The following is a 24,237-nucleotide window of genomic DNA, read 5'->3' as shown; positions in this document are numbered from 1 at the left end:
TGATGAAGGGGGAGGGGAAGAAAGCTGGGGTGTGAAGGAGGAGGAGGGTCCCCAAATCTGGTCAGTTTGGTCCAGTACCGGTGACGGACACCTGAAATGTCAGTTAAGTCTGGAAAGTGTGACCTTTGATTATTCTGTTCCCAATTGATTATTTTGTTTGTATTACAAAATGCATCTTTCGGATGCGATTCTTTTTTTTTTTTTTAATATTTATTTAGGGACTTACCTGGTGGTCTGGTGGTAGAGAATCCGCCTTACAATGCAGGGGAGGCCAGTTTGATCCCTGGTCAGGGAACTAAGATACCACATGCCGCAGGACAACTAAGCCCGCGTGCCACAACTACTGAGCTCGCACACCTCAACTAGAGAGCCTGCGAGCTGCAAACTATAGGGCCCACGCACTCTGGAACCTGCGCGCCACAACTACAGAGCCCACATGCCCTGGAGCCTGTGGGCCACAACTAGAGAGAAGCCTGCGCGCTGCAACGAAGTGCCCGCGTGCCGCAACTAAGACCCGACACAGCCAAAACCAAAAATAAATAAATAAATCTTTAAAAAATATATTTATTTATTTGGCTGCGCCGGGTCTTAGTTGGGGCACGTGGGATCTTTGTTACAGCAAGTGGGATCTTTAGCTGTGACATTCAGGCTCTTTTAGTTGTGGCATGCGGGATCTAGTTCCCTGACCAGGGATCGAACCTGGGCCCCCTGCATTGGGAGCACAGAGTCTTAACCATTGGACCACCAGGGAAGTCCCTTGGGTGAGATTCTGATGCCCTGACCAGCCTTTGTTATTTATTATTTATTTATTTATTTATTTGGCTGCATTGCGTCTTCCTTGCTGCGCGCGGCCTTTCTCTAGTTGTGTCGAGCGGGGTTTACGCTTTGTTGTGGCTTCTCTTGTTGCGGAGCATGGGCTCTAGGCGCGCGGGCTTCAGTTAGTTGTGGCACACAGGCTTAGTTTCTTTGTGGCATGTGGGATCTTCCTGGACCAGGGCTCGAACCTGTGTCGCCTGCATTGGCAGGAGGATTCTTAACCACTGAGCCACCAGAGAAGTCCCTAGGCTTTGTTTTATTAAGGGAGCAATACAAAAAAAATCACCGTCATTTTTCTCCCCCATCCCTTCCTTCCTAGTGAGATTTGTGACCAGAAATCCCAGCCAGGATGTGCAGAGTTGTGTTTTCCCCCTGAAGCAAGGTGGGGCTGACCCTCTCTCCATGGCAGCTCACTGCCACCCTCCACCCAGCTGTTCTTTCTGAGCTGGACAGACACAGGGACAGTGGCTCCGATGCCAGTGCAGACTGTTGCAGATTGAGACAAAGCCCTTATGTATTTTGCTGGGAAGCACTTGGCTGTGAAATAGTGACATGTGAGCAGGGGAGCACATGTGGTGTCTGAGCACATGGCACTCACATCCACGCCTTTCAGGGCGTTTCCAAGTCTCTGTTGAGGACCGTGAGGCTGGGGTTTGCCAAATGTGTTTATCTTCTCAGGTTTGGGCAAAGTCCTTCTAGAAAGTAGATTTGAAAAAAGAAAAAAAAAGAAAAAGGAAGATTTGGAGGCATTGAGATCAGAAATCTCCTGGGGAATTGTGTATTTTAAAGCAATGCCATGTGTTTAAGCAATGTACACCTCGAGTTGCCAAGAGAGAAACACCATTGCCAGCCCCATGCAGACTTGTGCAAATGGTAGCTGACCCAGGTGCCTTATGCTGGTTCCTTGTTCACAGAGCAGGCTCCTGAGCTGGGAAGGACTTGCCAGCCGAGAGCGAGAAGAAAGCATTATTATTTTAATAATTAAGAAATTTTTTATTCAAGTATAGTTGATTTACAATGTTGTGTTAATTTCTGCTGTACAGCAAAGTGATTCGGTTATACATATATATATATACACACACATTCTTTTTTAAAAAAATAAATTTATTTATTTATTTATGGCTGCATTGGGTCTTCATTGCTGCATGCAGGCTTTCTCTAGTTGCGGCGAGCGGGGGCTACTCTTCGTTGCGGTGCACGGGCTTCTCATTGCGGTGGCTTCTCTTGTTGCAGAGCACAGGCTCTAGGCGCGCGGTCTTCAGTAGTTGTGGCACACGGGCTCAGTAGTTGTGGCTCACAGACTCTAGAGCTCAGGCTCAGTAGTTGTGGCACACGGGCTTATTTGCTCTGTGGCATGTGGGATCTTCCCAGATCAGGGCTTGAACCCGTGTCCCCTGCATTGGCAGGCAGATTCTTAACCACTGTGCCACCAGGGAAGCCCCATATATGTACGTTCTTTTTCATATTCTTTTCCATTATGGTTTATCACAGGATATTGAATCTAGTTCCCTGTGCTATGCGGGAGGACCCTGTTGTTTATCCATTCTCTACTGAAAGGATTATTTACTATGTGAAGTGGTGGGTCAGGAATCTCCCCGTTGATTCTCTGAGTTCAAAGTGGAAAAGAAATGAAGTGGAGGTGATTCTTTAGCTTGAGGTCCAGTCCATCAACTGGGCAATGGTGGTTTTAAACCCACTTGGATGTTATAAGTCATCAGACCTCTGCAAAGCTGCTCACACCGCCCTGCGTTTCTCCCCGTCTTGCTCTCTGAGGTACAGCACGTGGGTCTGGGAAGAACAGGTTCAAACCTGACACTGATCTTTAACAGAGCCAGTCTTCCCTAGCAAACATGACTTTCCAGAATAATTAGATTACCTTTGCCTCCCAGCACCCGTGTGAACTGGCATCACATGACGCTGGCTGGGTCAGGGTCAGCTGGGGCATCCCTGGGGCCTCTGAGGGATGATCTGAAGGCCTCAGGAGAGGCTGCCCGAGCCTGAAATCTCTCCCTTACTGGCTTTTTAAGGGTGTCCGCCATTTCACTATTATTGAGTCATTCCTCTGTGTGTACCCCAGGGCCCCCTCCTTGCCATCATTCTGTGGAGGCAGGCTGTTCTGGGTTATAGGATTCCCTTAACCCTCTCTCCTTAAACTGTATGTTTAATCTCTTGAGTAAACCACAAATTCAGTTCCACTTTTTCTTTTTCCAGTTTTATTGACATGTAATTGACATGTAATGTTGCGTTAGCTTTAGGTGTACAAGGTAATGATTTGATCTATGTGTATACTGTAAAATGATTGCTATGGTAAGCTTCGTCTCAGTGCTGCTTTTTCAGGTTAGACCTCTCTGGAGTCACTTCACCTGTCCTATTCCCTATTCTGTTCAGCTCAGACCGGAAGCAAAGCAGAAATCAGGTGCCCTGGTGTCGGGGACAGAGGGGCAGAAGGAGGGGAAGTGAGGATGCTGAGGAAGGGCAGGCTCTCACATAGCTCCCAGCACAGTCAGGGCTGCTGGGCCTTCCTCTGGCGCCAGAGGACACTTGAAGGGAGAGACGGGCTCCCCGCTTTTGGCCAAGGTGGAGCAACGCCTGCTCCTCCACGAGCTCCTTTCCTCTCTAATCTTCCTTCCTTCCACTCACTTTCCTCTTACTCTCTGTCCCTCTGTCACCCTACTTGTTGGCTCTCAGCCATCATCATTCTAAGTGGCCCCGTGCAGGAAGGGAACTCTCCTTGGTAGCCCTGAGGACCCAGGCCTCCTAAGGCAGACCAGAGCTTGGCTGTCCCCTTCCCTCCTTCCGTACTTGGTTCTCAATCCCTTCACAAGGCCTGGGGAGTGGCACTGGAGCTGCCCAACTGCAGACACCTCTTCCTTTTTCCCTGGCCTAGGAGAGCTGACCCTGCCTCTGGGCATATTTTATCAACCCCCCAGCTTCTCTCCCAGAGACACGCGCGCAGCAACGAAGAGCCAACGCAGCCATAAAAAAAAAAAAAAAAAAAAAAGACCATAGCATATTGTTTTGCAATTTGCTTTTTTCCCCTTAACAATATGTTTTGGAGATGTTCTGTGTAGGTAAATACAGATCTGCTTCATTCTCCTTCACTGTTGTGAAATATTGCATAGCCTAGATGAAATATTGTATGTTGCATGTTGTTTCCTGTGTCTAGGAACACCCTGGCACATGCCGTTTTGAGCACATGTACAAGGATTTCACTCAGATACCTTGCAATGGAATTGCTGGGCAAAGGAGCACATGCATTTAACATTTTAATAGCTGCTCCCAATCGCCCTCCCAAAAGGCAGTATCTATGTACATTCTGGGTATGAAAGCCCCTGCTTTCTCTATACCCTTATTTGTTTTTATTGAGCTCTTTTATTTTTTACCAATCTGTTGGTCAAAAAAACATGATTTCATTGTTAAAATAAAAACTTCAGTTCAATCTTCCTGGCCAGGAAACCGTGAGCGATTCACATTAGTAACATAATAACATGTACAGTAATAACACTATTTAACCACTGTGTGCTTTGTTACTATTTTACAGGGAGTGAGTAACTAAGCCGGTCTCTACCCTTTTGCAGGGGAATCTTGTTATGTATCAGTTTTCTCCACACACTTCACTGTACCTTTTAGATGTAAAACGCCAGCGTCTGGGGTCTTGCAGGGCCTCTGGGGAATGCCCCACCCAGTCCCCCATCCTCTCTTCTCTGGAATGGCTCCAAAGAGTTCTTTGGCCACAGCCTGCCCTTCCTTCACGTCCGTTCCTGCCACACAGTTCATGCCCTGGAATGATGATGCCAATTGTCTGGTCTGACACAGCAGTGCATTCTCTGCTCCCGGCCTCTGGGTTTCTCCTTTGATCAGCGTGGGACACGTCAGCAGCAGTCGTTGGTTTTGTCCCTTGCTTGACTTAGATGATGCCAGGCTTATCTTCTGGTACATCAGAAGCTGTACCACCAGCTGGATCCTGCCTTAATCTTTTCCAAGCTCACACGTCATCTAGTACAATGTTTTCCACAGAGGAGTCCCTTTTATTTATTTTTTATTTGTTTTGGCCACACTGTGCAGCATGCGGGATCTTAGTTCTCTGAGCAGTGATGGAACCCTGCGCCCCCTGCAGTGGAAGCGTGGAGTCTTAACCACTGGACCGCCAGGGAAGTGCCGGGGAGTCCCTTTTGTTTGTTTGTTTTTGTTCGTTTGTTTTTTGCGGTACGCGGGCCTCTCAATGTCGTAGCCTCTCCCGTTGCGGAGCACAGGCTCCGGACGCGCAGGCTCAGCTGCCATGGCTCACGGGCCCAGCCGCTCCGCGGCACGTGGGATCTTCCCGGAGCGGGGCACGAACCCGCGTCCCCTGCATCGGCAGGCGGACTCTCAACCACTGCGCCACCAGGGAAGCCCGGGGAGTCCCTTTGAAAAGGAAAAGCTTTAAGAGCATTTCAATTTTTACACCATTTAATTTCATGACTCTTTCTCTTCCCCATCTCCACCTCGATGTCTTGGGTTCCTTGTTCTATTTTTCTCATCCTCTGTACTCAGGAAGACACCGAAATGGTGGCTGTGAAAGGATTTTTCTCCCTGAAAGTTTCCTCTGGACACTCTTCTCTGTTACTAACAAGACACACCTTAGAACCACTTAGTGCCTTAATAGTAATCTCTGGGGATTGAACTGGACCACTCAGTGCGGCTGTATTTAATAGTGGCTTCCTTCCGAGGCTTACATTTTTAGAGGGATCATAGGATTTTAAGGCAGGGGGACTTGTTCTGATGGTTTCAGGTTAATTTCCTATTTGTTTCAGGTTAATTTCCTATTTGTATCAGAAAACCATTTGCTTGCTGGTCTGACTATCTCCTTTCCTAAAGTCAATTGAGACCGAATTTGGTTTTTACCCCTTTATCCAGTCCAGCTACCACAGAACCTTTGTTTTGCCAGTGCAGTAGTATTATTCTCTCGTTTCTAAAGTTCAGGCTATGAGTTCTGCCCACAGGACAGTGCGAGGCAATCAATATAGTTAGCAAGGAACCATACTTTCTTCAGGATAACTTCTTCTTTTGGATATTTTGGTCACTTTGCCTTGGACTTTGTTTTTCTTTCATATTTTCTAGTATATGCTGGGAAACATAAGTGGATGGTTTAATAGTTTTGCGTGTGAGTTCATGAACCAGGTGGCCTGGGTTCAAATCCCAGCTCTGAGACTTCCTAGCTGTGTGACCTTGGGCAAGTTACTTAAGCTCTCTGTGTCTCAGTTTTCATGTCAGTGGTTGTTAAAGAAATGCAAGTATCATTCAGTCAAAAAAATATTCCTTCCTTCCTTCCTCCTCCCTCCCTCCCTCCCTCGCTCCCTCCCTCCCTCCCTCGCTCCCTCCCTCCCTTCCTTCCTTCCTTCCTTCCTTCCTTCCTTCCTTCCTTCCTTCGTCAGTCATCTATCCAAGCCACAAACTTTTCCAGAGTGCCTGGGACAATGTGCTAGGCTCTATAAACAGGGATACAAAGACAAATAATCCATGGTCTCGGCCCTTAGGAAAGTCTAATGAGGGATGTGCTTGTTACTTATGGTGAGGATAGATCACCTGGAAGAGGAAAGCATGAATAAGAAAATTGACCAATTTGAAGTTGAAGATCCAGACTCATTCTTTCATCAATCTCCAAGTTACTTCCTCCCGAGAAAGAGTAATTTCTTGGGCTGATGTTCAACTTGAGCAAACACCTGAAAGGAACAGCCTGTGGAAGCTACTGATAGTAACTCTGTTCTCCACAAACTGGTTTCCATGTTGTTGCCAGACAGGATTCTGGCATTGGCCAGGGAATCCCGTGCTCAGGTAGGCTTCCCTTCCTCAGGGGACCCCCTACTCTGAGATGGTGGTGACCCCTGCGTTGGAGATCTACCATATAGGCTTCAGGAGCTCTTAGTGGAATTCAATCCACTGGTTAGAGCTCCTGCCGCATGGCATCCGGGTCAGTTGTGGTACAGAGAAAAGATGCAGAGTGGACAGTAACACACCCTCCTTTCTACACGTTCCTCACTTGACAACATCTTGTTCCTCAGTATTGAATTGCACCTTATCTCTTTTCTTCTGCCACCGCCAAACCCTTGAGGCCAGGGACTGGGTCTGCTGTACTGATGAACCTGAGATGGCATTGTCCCCTTTCTATGAGGGTCACTGGACTTTCACAGAAGGATGTCTTTCAGCTGATGCCAGCTCCCTTCTTAAGATCCTGTTATCTCTCCTACAGGCAGAGCTTCCAAGTGATGGGTGGGCTGGACTGAGATGCGGTGGGGCGTAAACGTGGGGCTCCTCATTTTTTTTATGTATTAGGCATTTGAGAAACGTTAATTGGTTGGGTGATTTGATGTGCGACTGGTAACAGCCCTTGTCCTTGTTGTTAGAATGCACCACAGCCATCAGCCCTGGAATGCAAAGACCAGAATAAACCTGAGGAAGCCACCAGCCAAGCCCGGGCAGAGTCAGCCTCCACCCCAAACACAGGTGAGAGAAGTCTCGTGGGCCCCGAAAGAATGATAACTTTAATTGTAATAATGATACCTCCATCCAGACATGAGGCTCATGGGAGCCTGTGCAGATGACCATGCCTCCCTGGACCAGAAGCCACACTCAGGAGAGAGCTGGCTCGGAGCACCAGGGCCCCCCCACCTTCCTCTCTAGGACCTAGAAATTCAAGTCTTCCTCTCTCCTTTCAGCTGTTTGAAAAGCCTGTGGAAAACGCACAGAAGAATTAGAAGAATACAGAAGAATATAATTGACTCCTTCTAAAGGAGTCTCAAGGGTTTCTTTGTATGTAGGGCTGTTAACATGTGTGGCATATGAGGAACAGTCACACGGCTTATAGGACAGTATCTGTTGAATTCAGGGTGGGGCAGAGACCAGAGACTTAGAACTTAAGGATTAGTAGCTACTTCTAGTGAAGATCCGCAGAGTTGAGGAAAAAGTATTTTGGATCCTGTAATGGAAATGCTTTCTCCAGAGGGGAGACGCCCACGTGAAGGGGGAGATGAGAGGAAGAAGTAACTGTGGGAAGTGGAAATCCTGGTCACGGGGATCTTAATTTGGGCCATAGTCAGGGTTGGGGCTCACTGTATTTGAGGTAGTTGAGAACATTGAAAAATCAGATTTCCAGAGAATCGGGAGCGTGTTCAAGAGGCCTAGCCCAGCTTCTCCTGAAATGTTGAACTCGCCACCGAGCCTGCATCTCACGCGGCACCACCAGCTGGAGCAGTCACTGTTCGTCACTGGGGAGTATTGGGGTTTCCTGTCCCTTCGCCCCCGCAGACGCCGCCCCCCCACCTCCTTCATCCCGGCATTAGCCTTATCCCTCCAGGGGTTCTGTGCATACCCTTCCCTCACCTCCCTCAGTCACCCCTGCTCTCCTCAGCACCCCACCTCTATCTTGGCATCTCCTTTCGGCAAATAAATACGCTCTCGCCCTTCCCCCTTTAAAGCAACCCTCCTTCAGCCCCTCCCGCCCTTGCTGTGGTGTTGTCCTCGTAGAGCCAACCTGCTTGGAAAGGTCACCTGCTTTCTCTATCACCTCTTCCTCATGTCCCACTCATGCCAGTGCCCCACCCACTGCTATGGGGCTTCCCCCGTCTCCACCCAGAACGGTTCTTGCTCATCCTTCATTCTGCCCAGGGTAGTCTCAGGGCGTTTGGTGCTGTGTCCTCTCCCTCCTGGAATCCCCCTCCTCCCCTGGCTTAGTGATTTCTCTCTTTGTTCTTTCTTTTTTTTTTTTTAAAGACTTATTTTTTTTGAGATTTATTTATTTGTTTGTTTGTTTGTTTTTTGGAGGCGTTGGGTCTTCATTGCTGCACGCAGACTCTCTCTAGCTGCAGTGAGTGGGGGCCACTCCTCACCGCCGTGTACGGGGCCTCTCACTGTGGTGGCCCCTCCCGCTGCGGAGCACGGGCTCTAGGCGCGTGGGCTCAGCAGTTGTGGCACATGGGCTCAGCAGTTGTGGCACACGGGCTCAGTAGTTGTGGCACGCGGGCTCAGCAGCTGTGGTGCACAGGCCTAGTTGCTCCACGGCATGTGGGATCCTCCCGGACCAGGGCCCAAACCCGTGTCCCCTGCACTGGCAGGCGGACTCCCAACCACTGCGCCACCAGGGAAGCCCTCTTTTTCTTTTTTTTTGACCTCACTGCACAGCTTGCGGGATCTCAGTTCCCCAACCAGGGACTGAACCCAGACCGCAGCCGTGAAAGTGCCAAGTCCTAACCACTGGACCGCTAGGGAATTCCCTAGTGATTTCTCTTCTGTCTGCATGGTTAGGACGACCTTCCCAGGCCCCTTATGGCCTTGTCTCTTCCCGCGAACTCGCAAGTGGCAGAATTTCCAGAGGACCTGTCCTGGGCTTTTTATTTTTCTCGTTCTGGACTCTCTGGGCAACCTCTTGGGGCTGCTGATTCTCAAGCCTGCTTTCCAGCACTGGGCCCACCTGCGCCTCCCCTCACCCTGCCAACCGGACCCCCGTCGAGTTTTCTCTGCCTCTGATCAGCTCCGTAACCATCTGGTCGCCACACCAGCACCCCCCTCCTTAACATCCCTGACATCTTAGGTTTTCATTATTGACTGCAGTTGCCACCATTATTTACTGGTCCGCCTGTCTTAGACCTTGTCCTCCACAGAGGGAGTGAGCTTTAAGTAGAGGCCAGTCTAAGAGAAAACTCGGATCATGTTACTCCCGTGCTTATAATTCTTCAGAGGCTCCTCTTGGCTTTCAGGGTGAAGTTCATGTCTTTGTCTTAGCACCCAAGGCTGCCGTGACCTGCTTGCATTTCAGCACCCACGGCTTTCCCATGTGCACCTGTCGCCCCACGCATACCAGAGTGCTTGCTGGTACCCAAATTCATGATGTTGGTCCCTGCTCCTGTCTTCACAATTCTCCCCAACACTCTTTCTGCCCCCCGTTTTTCTGGGCCTTTGAGTCACTACCTCAGACCCCCTGAGCCTCTGGGTCTGGGCTCAGTGCCCTCCTGCGGTGCCGGGCACCCCCATTTCAACTCCCACAGTACTGGGCTTCTGCTAGACTTCACATCCCCTGGGGACCCGGGAAGGTCCCCTGCACAGTATGCCTGGCACATACAATAGAGAGATGACGGCAGGAGCTTCTGACTGGCTTCCCAGCTCTCACGTGGCTGCATACTCCTCTCTCGTCCTTTTGGGAGAAGCTTAGGCTCTCACAGTGTTTGCGTTTCCAACGCAGCACTTTTTTCTAGTACGATGTACTTCAACATTTATTAAGTGTCTCAAGATTTAAAGACGATTGGGATTTGACCCCTTTCCCCAAAGGACCTGTTATACACCGGATGCATCACATCTATTCACTCAGTAAGCATTTACCGACAGCCAGCACTGAAGGAGGTAGAATTCATGCAGCCAGGCACGGGGATTCACATAAAGTCTGCGGAGCTTAGAAGAACTCGCTGGGGCTTTTCATCTTCGTGAGCTTTGCTTTCAACGACAGGAGAAAGATTACAGCTGTCCTTGCTGGGACTCCTCTACTGGCCAGGTTACAGGCTTTTCCCTGATCACAAACGTTTCCTTTGAAACCTGCTTTCACGGCCCTCACTTTCATGGACTTTGAAGTGGGAATTTCATGTAAACCTGACTTCAGCTGAAACGAACATTTCCTGCCCCCGCCATTGGCCTCGGGCTTTCTCTACTTCAGCTTCTCAAGAGGTTTCTGCCGTGTCCCTTAATAGTTAAAGACAGAACAGAGCTTGGGGTCGGCTTTCTCAGAGCAGCACTGCCGTCAGCTGTTGGCATAAAGAGTCATTTTGGTAAATAAGCAGAAAATCAGTGTGTTTGATCAGAGAGCCATGGCTGGACTTTGAGATAAGACCGTGAGGTTTAGACCAGTGGGGCTTTTGCTCCAGACCTCTATCTGGCCACGTGGTGTCTTAAGTGCCTAAGAGGGTTTTGAAAGATGAAATGCTGGGAAGTTGAATCTATAAATGTCCACCCCCAAAGTCACAATGTTTGCACGTCACACTGTCTGGCATTGAGAGCTGGGTAGCCTCGTGGTTAAGAGCTCCGCTCCGGAACTGGACTGCCGGGGTTTCAATCCTGTTTCTGCTACTCTAACCTTCTGATGGGACAGGTTCTTGTTTCCCCATTTGTGAAATCGGGATGATTAGACTATTTCCCTTGTGTGGTGGTTGTGAGGATTCAGCCAGTTAGTAGCCGAGCAGGGCTTAGACACAGAGTAAGTACTCAGTAACGTGACCTCTTGTAATTACGCCCCTTTATCAGCTCCACACAGGATGTCAAACACAATGACTTTCTCTGGGTCACCAGAGCCGTCATCAGATCTCCCCACCTTTGCTGGTCCACAGCATCCCTGCTCCCGTTGTTTCAATCCTCTTTCCTTCTCTGGCGTCTTATTCAAGTCCTCTCTCTCTCTCTCTCTCTCTTTTATTGGCTGTGCTGCATGGCTTGTGGGATCTTAGTTCCCTGATCGGGGATCCAACCTGGGCCCCTGGCAGTGAGAGCACCAAGTCCTAACCACTGGACCACCAGGGAATTCCCAGTCGTATCTCTTTCATATGTTCTTTCTGCCTGGAATAAGCTTCTGTTTCACCTCTGCCCCTCCCCCCCGTGTTCTGTCTCTCTCTGTTGAAGCCCTCTTGGCGGATTCGGTGCAGATATTCCTGCAACCACCACTAACCACGGGGAAACTCTAGGATGATTTTTTTTGAGTTTGTATTTATAAATCTCTAAAGCCTTTATTTATTTATTTATTTATTGCACATTCGGGATCTTAGTTCCCTGATCAGGGATCAAACCTGTGGCCCCTGCAGTGGAAGTGTGGAGTCTTAACCACTGGACCGCCAGGGAAGTCTCTCTAAAGCCTTAGAGAGCCCTTGCCAGTGGACTAAGCTGTGAGATTGCCATCTAATTTTTTTGAATTGTAAAATATACATAAGATTTAGCGTTTTAACCATTTTTAGGTGTACGGTTCAGTGGCATTAAGTACATTCACATTGTTGTGCAGTCATCACCATTCTCTGTCCCCAGAACACTGTCATCTTCCCAAACAGAAGCTCTGTACCCATTAAGCAATAACTTCCCCCTTTCTCCCTCCAGTTCCTGGCAACCACGATTCTGTTTTCTGTCTCTGTGAATTTAACTGCATTACGTGCCTCATATTGGTGGAGTCATACATTTGTCCTTTTTAAAAAATATTTATTTATTTATTATTTTTGGCTGCGTTGGGTCTTCATTGCTGCACGCGGGCTTTCTCTAGTTGCAGAGAGTGGGGCCTACTTTTTGTTGCGGTGTGAGGGCTTCTCACTGCAGTGGCTTCTCTTGTTGCGGAGCACGGGCTCTAGGCGCACAGGCTTCAGTAGTTGTGGCTTGCGGGCTCTAGAGCGCAGGCTCAGTAGTTGCAGCGCACGGGCTTAGTTGCTCCGCGGCATGTGGGATCTTCCCGGACCAGGGCTTGAACCCGTGTCCCCTGCATTGGCAGGCGGATTCTTAACCACTGCGCCACCGGGGAAGCCCCATACATTTGTCCTTTGATGGCTGGCTTACTTCACGTAGCATAATGTCTTCAGGGTACGTCCATTCTGTAGCATGTGTCAGAACCTCCTTTCTTCTATAGGCTGAATTTTATGTATAGGTCACATTTTGCTTATCCAGTCATCTGTCAATGGACATTTGAGTTGTTTCCACTTTTTGGCTATTGTGAATGGCACTGCCGCGAACATTGGCGTACAAGTATGAGTCCCTGCTTTCAATTCTTTTGAGTGTTATGCCCTGTGGTGGAATTGTGGGATCATATGGTCCATCTCTTATGCAAGGTTGACTTTATAAATCAAGATCAGAGCTTGAACACCTGGTGGGAAAATTCTCTCTTTACCTCCCTTCTCCCCCACCCCCACCCACCCCAGGCCTCCCACGGACTTTATCTCCATCAATGTCAACTCTACCCTCAGGCGCTTCAGGCTAAAACTCGAGTCATCTTGGACTTCTCGAATTCTTTTACAACTCATGTTTAGACAGTGAGCAATTCCCATCGTCTCCATCCTCCGTACCCAGAATCGAGTCACTTCTCACCATCCCGAACATTGCTGCCGGATCCAGGCCACCACACCACACCTCATCTGCATTATGACAATTGTTTCCTAACTGCCCTCCCTGTTTCAGTCTTGGTCCCCCTCTGGTCTCTTCTGAGCACAGCAATAAGTTCAACCCGTGAAAAACATTAGTCAAATAATGTCATTCCTCATTCCAGCATCTCACTCCCCATCTCACTCGAGGCAAAATTTAAGTGCTTGCAAAGGTCTGTTGGCCCTCACTGCTCATCTGACCCCACCTCTCCTTCCCTCATCAGCTCAGGCCACAAGTGTCCCCTTGCTGTTCCGCCTCAGGGCTTCTGAGTTTGCGGAGAACTATGCCTAGAATGTTCTTCCCTTGACAAACTCTTCGCCTTCCAATGTCACGTCTCTAGAGAGCCCTTCTCTGAAAACTTACTTAAAGTAACAAGCCCTTGCTCTCCTGATTCCAGGCGTCACCCATGCCTTTTACCCACTTACTTATCACTGTCTGACACATACGCCCTCCCTAATCTGTTCCTTTCCTTCCTCCTCACTAGAATGTAAGCTTCATGATGTCAGGGGCTTTGTTTGGTTTCCTGTCATATCCTCAGTGCCTGTAACAGTGCCAGGCACACACTAGGTGCTCAATTAGTATCTGTTCAGTGAATGGATGGATGGTGCTCTGAGGTCCCCACCTTAACGGCCCACAGATGTTCCTAGTCTCTGAGAGTTATGCAGACGTATGAAAGTCCCATGGCTACCAGGCTCCAGTCTCATCCTTCTGGCCCAGGGCAGCTTCAAAATGAAGCAAACTGGGTTGATCACTTTTTGCAGCCCCCTTTAGCCTTAGTAGTTCTTGTAAATGCCCCTGATCACTGCAAGGATTTATCCTATAACAAACAGCCCTTCAAAAACCTGTGCCAAAAAAACCCCAAAACAGAACAAAAAACAAACCTGTGCCGTATCTGAGTTCCCCAAACTGGACTCTGTGGGTATCTTCTCAGGGGCTCAAGAAGTCTACACAAATCAAATAGTGTTTTTACATTTTGATGACAATCTGAGGGGAAAAAAAGGCAACAAATTCTTGGTCTTTCGATGACTGCCTTACAGCTGAGGAGTGTCATGTAAGTGGTTCCAGGGTGGCTGCATTTGTGTGTGTGGTATTCTTGGTGCCCAGGGATGCCCTGAAGTGATGGTCTTTAATTTTTATTTGTTCAAACTGGGGTCGCTGGTTCGTGAATGTCTTCTTGCAAATCCATGATAATTTTTTTTTTCCCTGTAAATGTGTCTGAAAGACATGTATTCAGACTGCACAGCTAATAACCCTGAGCTACTGTGCAGGCTGAAATACAACACCAGGCTAGAAATCTTCCAGGCTCCAGGCCTCGATTTTACATGGGTCTGAGTCAGCCTAGGGCAACAGGGTATGAAGCAGAGGCAAGAATATTGGTCTTAGAGTCAGGAGGCTGGAGGTGGCACCAGTCTCGGTCTCTGAACTAACCGTGTGACCCTGGGTTTGTTGGCCCACCTTTAGTGGGTTTCATTCTTCCTCTATAAAATGAACCAGAGACTCTGAGTCTCTTCCAACCCTGACAGTCTCTTTTGTGAGATATGTTGGGGAGAAATGCCCATTTGGACACCAGGAAAAATACATTGTTGGCACCAAACCCTGGTGCCAACAGGACTGGCCATGGGGATAATAGTGACACTTACTGAGGTGTCCATTCAAGGCTCGTCTTCTCTGAGTGGACTTTGCTGAGGATTCTACCTAGAAATCCCACCTCCATCTCTATGCTTTTTACCCTAGTTGATTTTTCTTCATATTCTTCTCCTGTGCTTTTGAGGAAATCTGACCTTTATTAAGGTTATTTCTTATTATCTGTCTTCTCCTTCTAAAATTAAACTCTATAAGGGAGAGTTTTGTTTTTTTGTGCAAGACTGTGCTCCAGTGCCTTGGAATGGTGTCTGTCCCTTACTGGGTACCTGATCCACATTTTCTGAATGATTTGGGCACCTCCTCTGCTTTGGGTCCTGTGCAAGGTGCTTTACATTTTAATCAATAAGTGCATGAAGTAAGTATTATTATTAGCCTTGTGTATTGGCTGAGAAAACTGAGGCGTCACAAAAATCAGGTAACTTGCCTGTAAGTGTCACAGCTGAAACTTAAACCTGGGTAAGTTGCACACCTTGTTGTATTCATCCTTAGCTTTGGCACCTCTCAGCCAGGAGGGCTCTAGTGCCAAATGCATGAAGCACAGATGGGCTATTCTGTGGCTCCGGTTTTTTTCCTTCTTTTCTGCAGCTCTGTGTACAGGGAAGGGGAAATTAAACTCTCATTTATTGAAGACACTATCTTTTTCCCATTGTATAGTCTTGGCTCCTTTGTTGTAAGTTAATTAACCATAAATGCATGGTTTAATTTCTGGGCTCTCTATTCTGTTCCATAGATCTATGTGTCTGTTTTATGCCAATGCCATACTGTTTTGATTACTACAGCTTTGTAATATAGTTTAAAATCAGGATGTGGGGTGCCTCCAGCTTTCTTCCTTCTCAAGATTTCTTTGGTTATTTGGAGACTTTTGTGATTCCATAAAAATTTTGGGATTTTTTTTTTTTTCTATTTCTGTGAAAAATGCCTTTGGAATTTTGATGGGGATTGCTTTGAATCTATAGAGTGCTTTGGGTAGTACTGATGGAAGTCAAACTCTCAGAGTCCTCCTTGACTGCCTTTTCTTGCTCTGACTGCGCAAAGAACTCTCTGTACAGAATTGCAGAACAGGGTGGTTTGTTAGCTATCCTCTGGTTCCACCAATCCCTTCATTTTAAAGTGGAAGAAACGGAGACCTAAAACAGCTGAGTGCCACATAACTCCTGTATTGTCTTGATCTATGGACTGATTCATGAGCTTTCAGTGGTCTGGGTAGTAAACCAGAAGGCCCTTGGCAGCAAAGCTGGGAGCCTGCACAGTGTCAGGGGCCCACCCCACCTTGATACTATGGCCATCTGCTGGCCCCTTGGGCCCTGGGCCTTCGGGGTCTTCTGTTACTTGGGTGCTGTTCAGTTTCCAGGGAGCAGACACTGGCTGAGGGCCCTGCCTCTGGTCAGACCACCCCCCCAGACAGTGCTTCTTGATGTGAAAACCATGTCTGTCAAAATGTCATCTTCTTGGTGTTCAAATGTTCCAGGAGGATGGGTTTCAGGACCATTCTGTGGGCATTTTCATGTCTTCCTGTTCCTGACATGTTGTCCCTATCTTTTCCCTCCTGGGTCTCTTAGGGGTTAAATGCTACCAGGAGGAAACAGGGCAAGTTCTCCCCCTTATGCTGAAAGTAAAGAATGAGGAATAGTTTCTGTTCATGAATAAACTGTTGCTTATTGATGTTCTGATCACAGAAAAAATGTTCTTGTTCCTGTTGGTTACACATGAAATTGCAGCGAACAGTACAAGACTGACTATAATTAAGTACTTGAGTGATGTGGTCTCTATTATACCAGGTGTAGAAATTCAGGGGAGAGAGTCTTGGAGAGGGATGAAATGGTCATGTAATAATAAAAATGAAATAAGAACTAACCCTTATCAAGTGCTTTCTGTGTGTCGGGCACAATACAAATGTTTTACGTGACTTGAACTCATTTAATCTTCTCAGTAACCCTGCGAACCCTGTTCATCTCCATTTTCCAGTGGAGGAAACTGAGGCACAGAAAGATTGAGTAATTTGTTCAAAGTCATACAGAGCTGGAAGTGCAAAGCCAGGATTTGAATCCAGACAGCCTGGCTCCAGCGTCTTTTCTCTGAAATACTGCACCTAATGGCCTTGATAAAGGCTTTGTGAAGGAGATGAGACTTGAGCTGGACCTTGAAGAAGGAAAGGTCTGACAGCGTGGGGACATATCTGAGTGATGGAGTGGGCATGGCAGACCCCAACAGGGAGGAAGGGACTGGCCTCACTCGGCAGAGTGCGTGTACTGGGGAGCAGCAGGGAAGACGGCGGGGCAGTAAGTTGGGAACAGATTATAAAAGGTCTTAGCATCTAGTCAGAGGGTTTAGACTTGAACTGGAAGGACCCAGCCTTTGAAGTGTGCTGAAGGATGACTTGCTAGAAGCAGAGGTTTGGGGAGGTTTTTTTGGTGGCAGTGGTAGGTCTGAGGGTAGGAGGTGCGGAGGTAGGAGGTGAGGCACTGGAGGGTCGAGCCTAGAATGCTGGTCTCAGCTGGGCCAGCTTGGGAGGGAAGATGCATGCAGAGTGGGAAAGACAGGGGACAGACCGGAAGGGCTCTCACCACCTGAGATCACCATGATGCAGTGACATTCTGGGCAAGCAGGGGCCCCGCACCCCAGAGCTGCACACACCTGGCCCAGGAGCGGAGGGGCTTCGGGCCAGTGGCTGCCCCAGCACTAAGAAGTATGCCTGAACTGCCCCACATCTGTCTGCCCTGCTCCACCCTCAGAGCACAAAAGGGCTGCGCTTCCCCTGCACCCTCCAAGTCCTGCACACCTTTCTCGTGGCCACCCCAACCTAGGACCCCACAGGGAGGGGAATTCTGGAAATTCCACATACAGAGCAGATTCACTTTTCTTTCATTCTTCTCTTTCCCTCCTCAGCGATTTGACTGAAAGGGCTTCCACAGAGGCAGCATAAATTTTCTCAGCGAATCAATTGTAGCCAAACATCATATCTGAGGATCTCCCACCCTCCCTGCAAGTTCTTAATAAATCTCACCTCTTCTCTGAACTTCCTGAAGTTTCATCTGTGCCACTCCCATCCGGGGCACGTGGTTTTCTACAGCTGCATCTTCTGTATGAGTTTGCTCGGGCCTCCAGGACCAGATGGCTGAGCAGCAGACATTTGTTTTTCACAAACCTGGAGGCTAGAAGTCCAAGATCGAGGTGTGGCAGGGTGGGTTTCTCGAGGCCCCTCTCCTTGGCTTATAAATGACGGTCTTTTCCTGTCTCCACGCGGTCGTCCCTCTGTAACTGTCTGTGACCTTATTTCCTCTTGTTGTAAGCACACCGGGGTCATATGGGCTTAGGGCCCACCCTAATGATCTGATTTTAACTTAACTGCTTCTTTAAAGACCATCTTCAAATACAGTCACTTTCTGAGGTACTGGAGGTACTTCTACATGTGAATTTGGGGGGCAGGGGCCACAATTCAGCCCATAACACCTTCCTTCTCGTGCAAGTTACCTCAGGGTGAAGGGTCAGCCCAGCAACTACCCAGGCTGCGCTGTTCTTACATCCAGTCCCTCGTGAGAGACAGCCTCTGGGCTTTTCTGTGAAGGGCGCTATTTACTGAGGCCCGGTTTCCTACGCAGTGTCGCAGTGTCGTCCTTCTCCAGGCCAGGAGCTTTCTCCACGCAGGCATTCCAACTTGGTCAGATCCGAAAGTAGTAAATCCAGGGGAGATTTTTTTTTTTTTTTTTTTACTGTGTGCAGAATTCCTGGCATAGCAGAGAGCTCAGGAAGGAAGGCCCTGTTTGGGGCCAGAGATCAAGGCTTTGGAGGCTTACCCCTCTGAGAAAGCGTTAGGCCCTCCTCTCACTAATCCTGTTTGCTCGATTAGCCACTGAATTGATGTACCTAGAATGACGCACTTTGTCACAACCAGTGATTTCATGTAACCCTTGAGCTTTTTTTTCCCCCACCCTTAGAGTACCAGTCACTGGGGGATCTAGAAAGGAGTAGAGAGGCAAGATTGGCAAAGGGGAGGGTTCTGTGGCTCTCAGGGTCCAGGACAGGTCACTGGGTCCAGTCTGCTCTCCCAGCGGGCACCCGTGGGGGCCAGAGGGCTGCCCGCCTGGCAGGAGGTGGGGGTCTGGGCGAGGTGAGGCTTCCCAGGCCCTGCCTACTGTCCTCCTGCTGGAAGTGGGGAGAGCGCGGGTGACAGCCTTCTACAGATCCGGCAGAATCGAGCCACAAGGGCACCGGGCATCTTCCTCCCTCTTCTCCAGATTCCAGCTCCCAGGCACCGGCCAAAGTTGCCATCGCTTTTTATTAAAGTGAAAAACACTTCACTGAAGTGAACTATTCGAGATATGAATATTCTCCAAAGCCATTTTGGAAAATTTTCAAGAATAGTTTCTTAGGCAAAATGGGGAAAAGGACAAGATTGCACGCAGGGCTGGATGACCCACTTGGAGAGCCGGTTCTAGAAAGAGGACTTTGATTTGATGCTACGGCCTCACGCAGAGGGAAGGAAGGGAGCGGGAGGGTTGGGTTGGAGGGCTGGAGGCCTGGCCCTTCTCCAGGGTGTCCTCCTTGGTACGTGACAGGCCCTTGGGGAGACACCTTAATAAAGGGGTCGCGAGCAGCCTGGCAGCCTTCTGACCCTCCTGGTACCCAAGACAAAAGTGTTAGCCTGAAGTGACTCTTTAGGTAGCTTCCTAGCACATTTACCCCTTTACAGACCCCAAACTACGCAAGTAAATGGACCTCTTTTAAAAAGATAAAGGTATTAAAAACATCCAACTATCTTATTACGGTAAGTGCTGAAGGAGATGCACTTTGTAATCTTAGCTGTCACATTAGTGAAACACTTTTATCCCAAAAGGCCTGGGAGGTATTATTTTAAAGCTATTTTTGTACTAGTGTAGACTTTCTTCTTTTCTAAACATGGCTAGAGTGGTCAGTTTGGGAAAAGTAGAAGAGGAGAAAAAAGGAAAAGAAGAGACACTTTCCTACCAGCGCTCTCCGGAGGTCTAGAAGCTGGTAGAAATGGCCTGAGTGAGAGCTGAACCAAGGGCCCTGGGTCGGTGGCGGAGGCTGGGAGGGGCACTGGCAGGGCCGGAGGGGTCGAGTTTTGGTGTGAGGCGGCCTTGGGGCCTGCCCCACCCCCCTCCCAGCCCCTGGGCTCTTGCTGAGAGGAATGGAATGTGTGTGCGGACCGGACCTGCCAAGCCGAGGCCTCTGAGAAGTCAGGACCCTCCTTACCTATTGCCAGATGTTGTTTCTGGCAGGTAACTCTTGGGAGGCCTGAGCATGGGGGAAGGGAGACCCCTGCGGTGTGCAGGCGCAGGGACTTGAGGGATGACGGAGGGCAGGTCCCGGCTCAGCTCGGTACCCAGGCTGCTCGGGAAGTGTTTGTGGACCGACTGTCAAGTTCACTTTTGTTGGGCAGCTCCCACACTCCTGGCACATTGCATTCCTCCTCTAGTGTAATCCGCACAAGAACAGGTGAGGAAAGTCTCACGTCCATTTCCAGACAAGGGACTTTGGGATCCGCACGTTCTGTGACTGAGGTCGCACAGCTAAGAGGCCATGACATTCCCGGCTCTCATGCTGAGGGGGCATAAGAACCACTGGGGAGCCGGTTAAAAACGTGGGTTTCCCCGCACCACTCAAGATTCTGATTTTGTCGTAGCATTTTTTTAAAACTGTGGTAAAGTACACAGAATAGAAAATTTACCATTTAACCATTTTGAGTGTATAGTTCAGTGGCATTAAGTACATTCGCATGGCTCTGCAACCATCACCACCAACCATCTCCAGAACTTTTTTCATCTCCCCAAACTGAAACTCTGCCCCCATTAAACAACCACGCCCCTCCCCCTCCCCCGGTCCCTGGTGACCTCCACTCTACTTTCCGTCTCTGAATCTGACTACTCTAGGGACCTCTGTAAGTGGAATCGTGTAGTCTGTGTCCTGTTGTGTCTGGCTTATTTCACTGTCACAGTATTTTAAACAAGGGCCCCTGGCAATCCTCATGTAGGGGTCTGGACCTCTCTGAGGAATTCTGGCCGAGGCTGGGAGGCGGGTGAGGGGAAACGCCTTCCTGGCACAGGCTTTGCTGGCTGAGTTTATATGCATGGGAGGGCTGGGATCAGTCGGGGAGTGCTGGTGGAGAGGTAGGAAGTGGGAGGTGACGGTATGGTGTCAGAGGGACCCTGGGGTGGGCAGTGGCTGGTTTCTGGCAGGCATTGCTTAGGGTAGGGTGTTGACCAAGGCCTAAGAGCTCAGGGCGGGAGGACGGGAGGGACAATTGTGTGGACTGGTCAGTTCAGGGAAGGCTCCCCGTTTCTTCTTAGCTTCTCTTTCTCCTAACTGCTAAGGAGGATGGAGGTGAGGCGCGCATACACTGCGCCTGCGCACGCATCGCACTCTCCCGTCCCCCCAACTCCCCCCCACAACCTGGCTGCGGTCTGCCTGGCCTCCTATTGGTTGCCTGGCCCCGGGCCGGCCTCCCTCCGTCTCTGTACCTCTCTTTCCCCATTTATGACATTTATAGTTACAGTACCAATCGCATAGGTGTGTCGTAAGGATTAAATGAGAGAATTCCTGCAAGGGCTTAGAACAGTGCTTGGCACAGATTAAGCGGCCAATCAATACCCAGCATAACGCGGAGGTTTCTGGTGGGGCTGTGATTTGCCCCGACTGTTTGTTTTTTTCATAGTAACGCAAATACAGACTCGGAGAGGAGGTGGAGGACTTGTAGCCGCAGGGTGTACTGATAACACGGGTAGTGAGGGTGGGCGCTGGTGGGTGGTCCCCTTGCCAGCCTGAGCCCGTGCCACGTCTTCTGCTTGGTTTCAACCTCTCTTTCTCTCAGCCATATGACTAAGAGGTCGTCGGCAAACCGGGAAGAGGGTTCTTACCAGAACCCTACCATGCTGGCACTCTGATCTCAGACTTTCAGCTTCCACAGCTGTGAGACAGATTACTGTCGTTTAAGCCACCCCGTCTATGGTATACAGTGTTTGTCATAGCAGCCTAAACCGACTGAGACACAAGGGATGGGGCTAAACATCCTACAGTGCACAGACCCGTCTCCCACAGCAAAGAATTATCCAGCGCAAAATGTTTTTTTTATTTTATTTTGGCTGCGCCAGGTCTTAGTTGTGGCACGAGGGGTCTGTAGTTGCAGCATGCGGACTTCTTAGTTGTAGCATATGGGATCTAGATTCCCGACCAGGGATCGAAACCGGGTCCAGGCCCCCTGCATCGGGAGCGCGGAGTCTTACCCACCGGACCGCCAGGGAAGTCCCAGCACGAAATATCTGAAATGTCGCTTCGAGACACTCTGCTCAATGGTAGCTTTTTTTTTTTTTTTAAATATTTATTTATTTGGCCGCACCGAGTCTTAGTTGCGGCGCACAGGATCTTTAGTTGCGGCATGTGGGATCTAGTTCCCTGATCGAACCTGGGCCCCCTGCATTGGGAGCGTGGAGTCTTAACCACTGGACCACTTAACCACCAGGGAAGTCCTGCTCTAGGGTAGCTCGAACTGTGCTTGCAGCCAGAAAGCACTCCTGCAAGGACTGCCGGCATCCCCATAGTTCCAGATGGTGACCCTTTTGTCCTCATCCCTATGGCTGCAGGAGGCTGACGCTCATGCCCAGCTTCTCCCGTAGTGGTGCAAATAAGCTCAGAAGTTCTTTAACTTGCAGTGGTAGACCACTGGTGGAGCCGGCATCTGGGGCGTGGCAGGGAGGGTTAGGCCCGAGGGGTTGCAACAGACCCATCATCTCGTATTATCTATGTATTGAATTGACATTCACCAACTGGGTTAGCACAGGGTTACTGTGGATAACTGGGCTGTTTAGAAGTCCCACTGCTCCCCCCTCCCCCTCCCGGAAAGAACAGAGATGAGTTGAAGATTGTCAGGAGATGATGATCTGCTGCAAATGGTCATTCACAAAGTTATTGACCTGCCCACCTGCGATGGCCACTCATTGGACCCTTGACTCAGCACTCAAGCCTCACTCCGTGGCTGCATGACAAAGCAATTGGATGATGCGATGAGTTTTAAACTTCTCAACTTTTGTGGTTTTGGTGGCTAGGAACCAGAGCCCTAGTTACAGGAGTGTTTTCTAATCTCTATGGGGTTTTTCCGTTTAATTTTCGGTTTATGATCCAGCGCTCATACGTGGATGAGCTGTACTTTCTGCTTTCCCCGTGTTGTCCACTTTGTAAACTTGAATGGTTTCACGGGTCACCTTCTCTGTCCCTGACACCTCTCCCTCTTGTGGAATGACCTGTTCCTTTACTTGTACCCACACAGCCCGTTATGCTGTGAGAGCCCATAGCTCTCATTATAGTCTGATTATGTCAATATAATCCCAATATAAGGAATATAACTCACATAATTCTCCCCAATGGAAGAAGATTCTGGAGGGGAGGGACTACATGTTTTCTCATCCTTGAGCCCTCAGTACCGGGGCTGGGTCTGACCCAGGATCAGGCTGCAGGAAATGTTTACTGAGCTGAACTGAACTTCAAAAGAGTAAAGCGTGTGCAACAATTTGATGGTGAAAATGGCAGATCTGGGCCACTCGATATATACATGGAGGAAAGAAAGACACTGCAGCAAGTTCTAGCAGGGTATGTGGAAACTGCCTGAGAGCGTGTCCACCTTTCTTTTTCCAACCAACTACAGCTGCTAGCATGCATTCCTCAGTGTCAAAAGGCTTGAGTGTTTCAAGATGCATTTTTGGAATGCTGGGCTAGCCATCGAGAATTTAAGATGTTTATAGGATATGCTTTCTGGTGAGATCACTGCAAAAGTTTGAATTGTAGAATATGAATTTTCTTTTAAAGAAATGCAATTATATTACTTTGAAGACTATACTAAGTGTAATTGAACTAAGCTGAGAGGAAGGACCTAGGCTTTGCATAACCACCAAGTAAACTAGGTCTTTTGGAAGAGAAACTTGGGGACCTTAATGAGTATACAAATGATTCATAATTAGCAGGCATGTTGTTTGTAAATAGTTTATTATCCCACATAGTTTAAATGCTTCCTCATTTTAGATATACGATCAATTTGCTTAATAGCCTCTGTTTAAACGATCACAAATACTGGATCAGGGATATTTAAAATTTTTTTATTTTTTATTTTATTTATTTTTGGCTGCATTGGGTCTTTGTTGCTGCGTGCGGGCTTTCTCTAGTTGCGGTGAACGGGGGCTACTCTTCGTTGCGGTGCGCGGGCTTCTCATTGCAGTGGCTTCTCTTGTTGCGGAGCACGGACTCTAGGCGCACGGGCTTCAGTACTTGCGGCATGCGGGCTTTAGAGCACAGGCTCAGTAGTTGTAGCGCACGGGCTTAGCTGCTCCGTGGCATGTGGGGTCTTCCCGGACCAGGGCTCGGACCCATGTCCCCTGCATTGGCAGGCGGATTCTTAACCGCTGCGCCACAAGGGAAGTCCCGGCATGTTTGAACTGATACGTTTTTGTTTCATTCATTGATCTAACCAGTATTTATTGAAAGCCCATTCTGTTCCAGACCCTGGGCATAGCAATGAGCAAAATCAAGTCCTTGTCTTCTTGGAACATTCTAGTGAGGCGAGGCGTGATAAGGGTTGCAAAAATCCAGATGGCTACTATTCTGTATGATTAACTTGTTTCAACGTAAGGCACTTTTGTGTTGTCCTGG

General features: G+C 48.9%; 1 protein-coding gene across 3 annotated transcripts in view; it reads left to right on the top strand.

The window, feature by feature from the left end:
• Positions 1-24,237, top strand: part of AHNAK (AHNAK nucleoprotein) — a 76,960-nt gene that overhangs the window by 35,011 nt on the left and 17,712 nt on the right. Inside the window, exons 5-6 of one of the 3 annotated variants that reach the window (XM_027090057.1) lie at positions 7,200-7,299; positions 17,470-17,829. The exons of 1 other annotated variant lie outside the window; for it this stretch is intronic. In XM_027090057.1, coding sequence (XP_026945858.1) covers positions 7,200-7,299; positions 17,470-17,477 — 108 coding nt within the window. In that variant the 3' untranslated portion in view covers positions 17,478-17,829. Of the gene's footprint in view, positions 1-7,199; positions 7,300-17,469; positions 17,830-24,237 lie in introns of those variants that run through there. One more of the 3 variants, XM_027090056.1, reaches the window with a different exon arrangement.

Source organism: Aethalodelphis obliquidens, unplaced genomic scaffold (assembly GCF_003676395.1).
Source record: "Aethalodelphis obliquidens isolate GAN/ISIS:26980383/991018 unplaced genomic scaffold, ASM367639v1 scaffold69, whole genome shotgun sequence".
NCBI lineage: Eukaryota > Metazoa > Chordata > Mammalia > Artiodactyla > Delphinidae > Aethalodelphis > Aethalodelphis obliquidens.
Note: the sequence above shows the minus strand (reverse complement) of the source record. Positions and strands in the feature narration are given on the sequence as shown.